This window comes from Chrysochloris asiatica, unplaced genomic scaffold (assembly GCF_000296735.1).
Source record: "Chrysochloris asiatica unplaced genomic scaffold, ChrAsi1.0 scaffold00116, whole genome shotgun sequence".
NCBI lineage: Eukaryota > Metazoa > Chordata > Mammalia > Afrosoricida > Chrysochloridae > Chrysochloris > Chrysochloris asiatica.
The window spans coordinates 6,105,860-6,116,599 of record NW_006408634.1 but is presented as its reverse complement, the minus strand read 5'-3'; the positions used below and the strand labels follow the sequence as shown (position 1 = coordinate 6,116,599).

The 10,740-nt window shown below is 45.0% G+C and overlaps 1 protein-coding gene across 1 annotated transcript in view; it reads right to left on the bottom strand.

The window, feature by feature from the left end:
• IZUMO2 (IZUMO family member 2) overlaps window positions 1-10,740 on the bottom strand; it is a 64,179-nt gene that overhangs the window by 50,178 nt on the left and 3,261 nt on the right. Inside the window, exon 4 of the mRNA XM_006868387.1 lies at window positions 8,869-9,061. Coding sequence (XP_006868449.1) covers window positions 8,869-9,061 — 193 coding nt within the window. The remainder of the gene's footprint in view (window positions 1-8,868; window positions 9,062-10,740) is intronic.

Here is a 10,740-nt window from a genome sequence, read left to right as displayed (position 1 = left end):
CTTCTGGTAGACATGGTTAATTTTGCTCTATCTGTGTGAGGAGGATTGTAAGCTGAGTACATTCAAAGCACTTAGAAGTGTGCCTGGCTACAGAACTCTTACAATAACTTCCGCAGGAAGAAGGCTAATTATGATCACTCAACTACCCCAATGAGTCAATAGAACTAATGATGTCACAAGGTAGCAGGTAGATGTAGCCCAGAGTGAAGTTGAAGACTCCTGGTGATACAGTGGTTAAAGCACTCAGCTGCCAGTGGTCTGAACCCACCGGCTGTTCTTCAGGAGCAAGATGTGATAGTGCTTCCTTAAAGATTGTTGTTGTTGTTGTTGTTGTTAGGTACCATTGAGTCAGTTCCCACTCATATCAACCCTATGCACAACAGAACAAAGCATTGCCCGCTCTGTGCCATCCTCACAATTGTTTTTATGCTTGAGCCCATTGATGCTGCCACTGTGTTGATCCATCTTGTTGGGGGTCTTCCTCTTTTTCACTGACCTTCCAAGCATGATGTCCTTCTTCAGGGACTGGTCCCTCCTGATAACTTGTCTGAAGTATAAGAGATCAAGTCTCACCATCCTGACTTCTAAGTTAGAAGCATTCTGCCTGTACTTTTTCCAACACAGATTTGTTGGTACTTAAAAAAAAATTCTCCTCCAACACCATAACTCAAATGCATCAGTTCTACTTATTCACTGACCAGTCTTCCTCATTCACTGACCGACTTTCACACGGATTTAAGGCTATTGAAGACACCATGGCTTGGGTCAAGCTGACATCTGTGCTCTTGAACACTTTAAAGAAGTCTTGTGCAGATCTGCCTAATGCAATACATTGTTTAATTTCAGCTCTGGTAGTGTAGTGGTTACGAATTAGGCTGTGAACCTAAAAGTCAGCAGTTCGAAACTACCAGCTGTTCTGCAGGAGAAAGATGAGGCTTTCTGCTCCCATAAAGATTTACAGCCTTGGAAACCCTGTGCAGGGTTGCTATGGGTCGGAACCGACTCCACGGTACTTAACAACAACAACAACAACTTCCATGAGTGTTGACTATAGATCCCAACAACATGAAGTCTTTGACAACTTCAATGTTTTCTCCAGTTATTATGATCTTATTTGCTGGTCCAGTGGTGAGGATTTTGGGTTTCAGTTTTATGAATTTATGAATAAAGTCTTTTATCTTAAATATTTTAATTCCTCTTTGCTTCCATCATCCACATATTGCAGGTCATTAATGGGTCTTCCTCCAATCCTGATGCCGTGTTCTTCTTCATATAATTCAACTTCTCGGATTATTTGCTCAGCATACAGCTTGAATACGTTTGGTGAAAGAATACAACCCTGACACACACCCTTGGTGAATTTTAACCATTCAGTATCCCCTTGTTCTTTTCAAACGACTGCCTCTTGGTCTGTGTACAGTTTCCTCATGAGCACAATTAAGTGTTATGGAATATCCATTCTTCTCGGTGTTATCCATAGCTTGTCACCATGACCCACACAGTCAATAAAGCTCAAGTAAGCATCTTTCTGGAGTCCCGGTATGGCATTGCTAACCACAAGGTCGGCTGTTCAAACTCCTCAGAAACTGTATATGGGGATGCTATGAGTCAGGACCGATTCAAAACAACAACAAAACATCTTCCTGATATCATTTGCTCTCATCCGAGATCCATCTGGCATCACCAGTGATATCCCTTGTTCCAAGTCCTCTTCTGAATCCGGCTTGCATTTTTGGCAGTTCTCTGTCGGTGTACTGTTGCAGCCATCTTTTAATTATCTTCAGCAAAATTTTACTTGCGTTTGATATTACAGCCTTGAGAATCCCTGGATCCTGGATTCAAATAGAAAGCAATGAGTTTATGGGTGTTTTTGTAGGTGAGGTTAATGACATCACCAGTTACTAGGCAGATTTAGCCCTTTGTTGAGAATGATGACATCACTAGTTACCTGGCAGATGATGATTAGAATGCATAAGCCTACAGCGCTTTTCCTTTTGGAATTTCTGCTGCATATCTGTCCATACTCTCTGCTGGATTATCAGGAAGGAGACTGTCATGTCTCAGAGCCTCAGGTTTCTCATCTATCAAATAGAAGTGCTAACCACATAGGATTGGTGAGAATCCAGTGAGTTAATAATATATATAAAGGGCACAATGCCCAGCAAACAGTCAACACTCAATATACACAGCGCTTGTTCTCCTCACTGCAGGGTGACAGGGGCCCTCCACTCTATCTTGATTAAGGGTACAGACCCAGGGGTCTGACCCACTGTGGTCCAAGCTCAGGCCTTCCAACTCCAGCAGCCAGGAGGCCCTGGGCACATTGCTGGCCTATGGAATGAAGTAATAAAATATCAGAGGACTGGTGGGAAGATGCATTGAGATACTGACCAATCACGTAGTCAGATCTCATAAATCTGAGCTGTATTTTTACTGTGGGGGCCCTCAGAAAGGCCCTCCTGTCTTGTGCCTCGGTTTCCCTACCTGTAACTTGATGGCCAAGTTGATCTCAAATTTGGGGATGCATTTGTTGGGTGTCAGACGCTCTCACCTGTGTCTACCTCGCCATGCCCTGCCAGATTCCCACTTCAGCTTCTCCCTCTTCTTATCTCTGTCTCTTACCTCCCAACTATCCCATTCCTCTTTTCTCTGATGTTTTGACCAGTTCTGACTTTCTTTCTCTCTCTCTCTCTTGTTTCTCACCCACATGCTATCTATCAGAAAGCAATAAATAGCAACTGTAATTATCATCATTATTTGCTTATTTTGCCTTTTCCCAATGCTGGGACCATGTATATTGATTCGTTTAATCCACACAATACAAGGCCTTGTTTCTTATTTAGTAGTTATTATGTGCCAGACCCTGGGGATCCAACACTGTATAAAACAAAGACTTTTGCCCTCGTGAAACTTCCATTTTAGTGTGCAGACATGCTAAGCAGATAAGCAAATAGACCACGACTAGCAGTGTTCAAGGAGCCCTGGTGGCACGGTGGGTTAAGTGCTGGGCTGATAACTTTGAGGTCGGTGGTTCAAACCCACAAGTTGCTCCTCAGGAGAAACCTGGGACAGTTTGCTTCCGTAAGGAAACCCTATAGAGCTGTCCTACACTGTCCTCTGTTATTATTGTTAAATGCTGTCTATTCTGACCCATAGCGACCTTGTATAGGGTTTCCGAAGAGCAGCTGGTGAGCTTGAACCGCCGACGTTGCAGTTCAAACGGCTTTGCAGTCTGGCGCATTAACCCACAGCGCCACACCAGGACGCCACCCTGTCAGAATTGAGTCAATACAGTGGATTTTGGTTTATCACAGTTCAGAATTCTTGCTTTCCATGAGGAAGACTTTATTCCAATCCCTGTAAATGCACCTCATAATCAGTCACTGCCCTCTGCCCCTGGAGGCCTACATGTTGCTATGAAGCTCAAAGATGGCGTATCTGAGGTCTGGCACCCACGAGACCTCTGACACCTGTCCCAGATGCCACCTAAAGAGGGCGCCACTGAGCAGTTTCTATTAATCCAGGTCGGTTCAATAACTTCCCTTAAGCATGGTGGATACAAGGCATAGCAAATGAGAAAAAAAATCCCAGGGTGCATGTCAAGGAGGATGCCCGACAAGGCACGGGATGACAGTCCCCGGTGCCACAGATGTGAAAGACGCCCGACTGAGGCAGCCAGACAAGAGAGGGGGAGCGTTTCTGCTAACACATCTTTACAATCAATGTCTATTTATTTTGAAATTGGGGGGCGGGGCATGCAGCAAGGTAGCGATTGCCCTGGGCACTGGGACCAGAAGGGAGGTGAACTTTAAAGACTGCCCCTTGTTGTTGTTGTTAAGTGCCGTCGAGTCGGTTTCGACCCATAGCGACCCTGAATAGGGTTTCCGAGGCTGTAAATCTTTACGGGAGCAGATCGCCTCATCTTTCTCCCGCGGAGCAGCTGGTAGTTTTGAACTGCTGACCTTCCGGTTCGCAGCCCGATTCGTAACCACTACGCTAAAGATTGCCCCTAGAGTTCTTTAATCTCACTATACACCCTGATGGAGTTCTGGTGTGGCGCTGTTGGATAAGCCCTGGACCACAAGGTTGGTTTGAACCGCAAGGTCAGTGGTTAAAACACACCAGCCGCTTCTTAAACACCCTAGGCAGGGTCGCTATGAGTTTGAAGCGACTTAACAGCACTAAACAACATTAACATACGCTCTGATAATGCTGAGCAGGTCTCACATCCTTACTTCTAAGGAGTATTTTGGTTATACTTTTGTTTACACAGATTTGTTTGTTATTCTGGAAATCCACATAGTACTGTCAATATTCTTTGCCAGTATCATAATTTAAAAGCATCAAATCTTCTCTGGCCTTCCTTATTCATTGTTCAACTTTCACGTGCATATGAGGCGATTGAAAAATACCATGGCTTGGGTCAGGCACACCTTAGTTCTCAAAGTGACATCTTTACTCTTGAACAATTTTAAAGAGGCCTTTTATGGATTTTTCTAATACAATACGTCATTTGATTTCTTGACTGCTTACTTCCATGAGCATTGATTTTGGATCCAAGCAAAATGAAGTCTTGACAACTTCAATCTTTTCTCTGTTTATCATAATGTTATTTATTAGTCTAGCTGTGAGGATTTTTGTTTTCTTTTTCATTGAGGTGCAATCCGTCTTTGATCTTCATCAGTAAGTACTTCCAAGTTCTCTTTGCTTTTAGCAAGCAAGCTTGGGTCGTCTGCATGACACAGTTAAAGTCTTCATCCAGTCTTAATGCCACATACTTCATATAATCCAGCTTCTCAGATTATTTGCTCATTGTATTTATTGAATAACTATGGTAAAAGGATACAACCTTGATGCATACCTTTCCTGATTTTAGAACATTTAGTATCCCTTGTTCTGTTTGAACAACTGCCTCTTGATCTGTGTGCAGGTTCCACATGAGCACAATGAAGTGTTCTGGAATTCCCACTCTTTGAAATGTTGTCCTTACTTTGGTATGATCCACACAGTTGAATACCTTCGTGTAGTCAATAAAGCACAAGTAAACAACTTTCTGGTATTTATGGCTTTCAGTGAATTCATCGACAAGATTCATCGACGTCAGTCATGCTGTATCCTTTGTTCCACGTACTCTTCTGAATCTGACTTGAATTTCTGGCAGTTTCCTGTAGTTGTACCGCTGCAAAAGTTTTAAAAATTATCTTCAGCAAAATTTTCTTTGCAAGCGTTTTAATGATATTGTTTGATGATTTTCACATTCCTTTGGGTCACCTTTCTTTGGAATGGGCACAAATATGGATCTTTTCCAATTGGTTGGCCTGGTAGCTAGCTTCTGAATTTCCTGCCGCAGATGAGCGAATGCCTCAAGTGCTGCATCAGATTGTTGAAACATTTCATTTGTATTCAGTCGTTCCTGGAAGATTGGTTTTCACCAATGCCTTCAGTGAAGCTTGGACTTCTTCCTTCAATACCATCAGTTGTTGACAAATGGGATTTCTTGAAATGTTTGAATAGCCCTTAATTCTTTTTGATACAGTGACTCTGCGTATTCCTTCCATCTTTTTTGGATGCTTTCTGTGTCATTAAATACTTTTCCCATTGTTGCTGTTGTTGTTGTTAAGTGCCATCGAGTTGGTTCCAACTCATAGTGACCCTGTATAGGGTTTCCAAGGAGGGACTGGTTGTTTTGAACCTCTGACCTTGTGGTTAGCAGCCCAGTTCTTATCCTACAGTGCTACATGAGGGTTCCATAGTCTCCTCCAATATGGCATCCCAAGGTTTGAATTTCCTAATCCAGTTTTTTCAGCTTGAGACATGTTGAGTGTGTTCTTCCTCTCTGGTTTTCTAACTCCAGGTCTTTGCATAAAGTATCTTTATGATACTTCATCTACTTCAGCTACCCTTTGCAATTTTGTTCAGCTCTTTTACTTCATCTTTGCTTTCGCGTCTTACACTCAAGAGCAAGTTTCAGAATCTCTTCTGACATATTTTTCCCCTGTGGCACAATTCAGCCAAAGATAGGTGTGATTTGAATAGTTTCACAGAATCTCGTTGGCAGTAAAGTATAGGGAGGCTACACTCCATTTTACAGATAAAGAAATAAATAGACTTTGCTAAAACAGGCTGCAAGTCTGGCTGGGATCTGATTTGGTGTAAAACTCCCTTCCAGCCACTTGGCCCTCTTGGAGACTTAGTGTATATACCTATAAAATGGGAACACAGACTACCGAGTAATGGTGCTCACCAGCACCAAGTCAGCTTAAGACATGGCATCAAGTCCAGACTTCACAGAGCATTTGCCTTGTGACTTTGAGGGTTCACCTGCCTTTTCTGAGCTTCAGTTTTCACATTTATAAGTTGAGAATCAAACCACCTATCAGTTTGTCTTATCATAGAAGCTTTTTTACTGCTGCGGTGCTGGTGTTTCTAATACCAGTAGGATCACCCACAGAGGAAAGGTTTGGGTGGCGCTTCCAGACCAAGCCTGGTGATCTAACTTCTGAACATCAGCCAATGAAAACCGTACGGCTCACAGAATGTTGTTGGAAACTTTGACTGGCTTACTTTGGGAACATGATCAGAAGGGATTGATCACTGGAGAAGGAGCCCATGTTTTTTGTTTTTTAAACTTTTTATTGTGAATTGAAGTTTACAGAGCAGCCCATCAATTTTACATTTAACAAATCATACACTTCGTTTCATGTCAATGATTGAAACCCCTCCATGTAACTAACATCTTGAAGCACGGGTGGGGTAGTGGGTTAAACATTGGGCTGCTAACTGCAAGGTCAGCAATTCTAGTCCACCAGATGCTTCATGGGAGGAAGCTGGGACTTTCTGCTTCCGTAAAGATTTACAGTCTTGGAAACCATATACAGGGTCTCTATGAGTTGGAATTGACTCAGTGGCACACAGCCCGCCCACCATGTAACATCACTTATCCCACTTCCTCCCTGTTAATCTTGTTCCCATGCCACGCTCCTTCCCAACTCTTTTGAACCTGAACCTGAACCTTAGGTAAATGCCGCCCTTTTGATCTTGAGTGGTTTAAAATTCCATGATGAGCACACCTAACTAGTGTTATTGTTCCTCCTACACACCTACTGAAAGTGCCATGGACTGCCAAAAGAACCAATAGATCTGTTTTGGAAGAAGTGCAGCCAGAGTGCTCCTTGGAGGCCAGGATGGCTAAGCTTCGTCTCTCCTACTTTGGACATATTGTCCGGAGGAAACAGTCGTTGGAGAAGGATGTCATGCTGGGTAGGGTGGAGGGTCAGAGAAAAAGAGGAAGACCCCAACGATATGGATCAACCAGGTGGCATCATTGATGACGTCAAGTGTGGCAGCGGTAGTGAGGTTGGCCCAGGATCGAACATTGTTTCGTTCTGCTGTACATGGGGTCGCTATGAGTCGGTTCCGACTTGATGGCACCTGACAACAACAACACACCTAGCTACTGCTTGGCTGAAAGTTGAGCCACAAGGATGACTTCCATTCCACACCTGAATGATAACCACTGGCCATACTTTCAGGTTTCTCTCATCTCTTTATGACCACTAAGTCCAGTCTTTTTTTTCTTCTTCTTCTTTTTAATAATTTTGAGTTTTTTCCACATTCTTCTCCCCGCTTTATCCGGACCTTCTTATATGATCCCTTTCAAAGCAGTTGGTAGGGGCAGCTGGGCACCATCTAGTTCTTCTGGTCTCAGAGTCGCGTAGATGGGTGTTCAAGTGGCCTATTAGCCCATTGGATGAATTGATACGACACCAGATTTTGTAAAGCCGCAGATCAGAAATGGTCATTGACAAGAGGTGGCTTGACTGCAACAATGGAATTAAATAAAACCGATGATCATGGAGATGCTGAGTGACCAGACAATGTTTTGTTCTGTTACACATAATGTCTCAGTAAGTCTAAGCCACATGCATCCAAGGGAGCTAACAACAGCACTCTGATTTTGGGTATAGCCTTGTTAAGAGCAAAAATTCTGGAGTCAGATTTGGCTTTCTCTGACTGCTGGTTCTACCACTTGCCAACTTTATGACTTTCGGCAATTAACACCTTCCTTTCTTTAAGCTTTGGTTGACCTCATCCTGGAAGATGAAGATCTTAATAACTCCATTTTCAAGGGGTTGCTTCTAAGAATTAAGTGAGATCATGCAGGTAAAGCGCTTAGTTAGCACAGCACGTGGCATCCAGCTAGCGCTCAATAACGGATCGTTCTTATGACTGAAGGTGCCCTGGTGGTGCGGTGGTTAAAACGTCTAAGAGGTTGGCAGTTCGAACCCACCAGCTGCTCCGCAGAAGAAAGATGTGGCAATCTGCTTCTGTAAAGATTGCAGTTTGGGAAACTATGGGGCAGTTCTACTTTGTCCTGTAGGGTCGCTGTGAGTCGGGATGGACTCCAGGGCAATGGATGCGGTTGGTTTGGGCATTATTACTGAAGCGTGATTACCCATGCTATCACGGTCCACACCTTCTTAGGGAGGAGTGTTTCTGAGAACCTGGGAGAGAATATCTGGTACAAAGTCGACGTTCGACAAAAGTGAATTCTCTCCCCCATCTCTCCTGCCCGCGGGCTCCCCAGGGACCCAGGCATTCCGGCCTCCAGCCGCCCCCCAGGCCTGCTCTCACAAAGGCCCCCATTCATGCCCTGTTTACAAAGCGGCCCATTCAGAAGGGCCCCCTGTGCCTCCCGCCCCCGGCTGCCCCTCGCGCCTGGCCATTGGTCACGCCCGCACTGCCTAGCTCCCCTCTCGGCCCGTTCTTTTCCCACGGCTGGCACCCTTCGCTAACTTCTGATTGGCCCGGTCAGCCAACATCTCTTCTGGAGCCGTCCCTTTGCCGCAGCAGACGCTGATTGGTCACCTCTGAGCTCGTGGGGGCGGGGCTTCATGTGCGCCCGCCCCTGTTTCTCCCCAGGCCGGAGCCTCGGGACGGCTCTGGAAGCCGGTGAGTGTTCGCTACTGGTGGTGCGACAGGGGTGGAGGAGCAGAGCTGGGCCTGGGGAGGCAGGAACCCGGGGTCTGCGAGCTGGGTCTGGGAAGGCCAGTATGGGCGACTGGGGGGCGGTACCAGCGGGGACACGGACACTCACCTTGGTCGCCCCGCGGGACAGTGACTTGGGGGAGGGACGTGGCGTCTACACTTCCCCAACTCAAATTCCTACTGTGTGTTAACTAGGGCTTGATCCCCTGGCGTATACCACAGATGGGGAAACTGAGGCTCACCTTGGGACCTTGGCCTCTGTAATACCTGAGTCATCGTCTTCAATGGCTCGCCCTCCCCCCTCCTCCCCAGCATGGCATTGCCTCATTTTCACATGTGGAAACTGAGGCCCACACTAAGAGGTCGTTTCAGTAGAGGCAGAGAGAAGTGGAAAGACATATTTGAATACTTCTGATTTGCTTTGGCGCTTTTATATTCGTAACTAAATAAGTATCATATTAATAGTTACAGGTGACTCATGATGTTCCCATTTCCCTCGTTCCCCACCCCCAAACAAAGGTTGCTTTCCAGTTGATTCAAACTCATGAAGATCTATGTGTTGGAGTACAGAACTAGAGTTTTGTTGGCGGTAATCTTTATGGAAGCAGATCACCAGACCTTTCTTCCGCGGTACTGCTGGATGCGTTTGAACCAGCACCACCTAATGAACTCCTTCATCTTACAGAGAGAGTGAAACCCAACAGGCTGGACAAAGGCAGTGACTACAGTGGGACAGGGTGGGGAAAACATTTAAGACAAACTGTGTACTAGGTCCTTTAATCTTTCGAATCACTAAGGAAGGTGGTGGTCGCTATGGCGTGTAGACTGGAAAGCAGATTCTCAAACCATTACGGAGAGAAGGAGGGGTTTAACTGAGGACACCTTCTCCCCAAATTCCTTCCTTTAGAATGTCAGAGAAGGCCCTGGGTTTCAATCCTAGCTCTCCCTCTTACTGTGACCTTGAGAGCACATGAGCACATGACTTCATCGCTCCATGCCTCAGTTTCCTCATCAGAAAAATGGAGATACTAAGGAGCTCTGGTAGCGTAGTGTTTATGAATCGGGCTGATAACTTCAGGGTCAGCAGTTTGAAACTACCAGCTGTTCCACTGGAGAAAGATGAGGCTTTCTGCTCCCGTAAAGATTTACAGCCTGGGAAGCCTGTACAGGAAACCCTGTGTACAGGGTCACTATGAGTCAGAACCAACTCCATGGCACATAACAACAATAGGATTTAAACAAATTTTTGTGGTAAAAATATACATAACAAAACAGCAGCCAATTTGACATTTTTTACATTTAAAATTCCATGACATTGATTTCAGTCTTCTTAATGTATTCTCTTTCCACTCTTCTTTTGCAAATGATTCCTCCTGCGTTAGCATGAATTCAGTGGCCCCAGCCCTCTAGGCCAGAACTCCTGTTCCCTATTTCTGCTCTGGTGATCACTAAGAAGTTTTGGTCTGTATTAAAAACAAAAAAACCCCAACCCACTGCCATCACGTTGATTTAGACGTATAGTGACTCTCTAGGATGAGTAGAACTTCCCCATAGGCTCTCTGAGGCCCTCAGTCAGGTGGAAGTCGGCTGCCACATCTTTCTCAGTAAAATGGCTGGTGGATTTAAACCACCAACCTTAGAGTTCGCTGCCCAACGCTGCTTAACCTACAGCACCACCAGGGCCCCTTTGGTTTTTGTACATTTGCTTATTTCATCTAAGTGAGATCGTACACTATTGGTCCTTTGGTGACT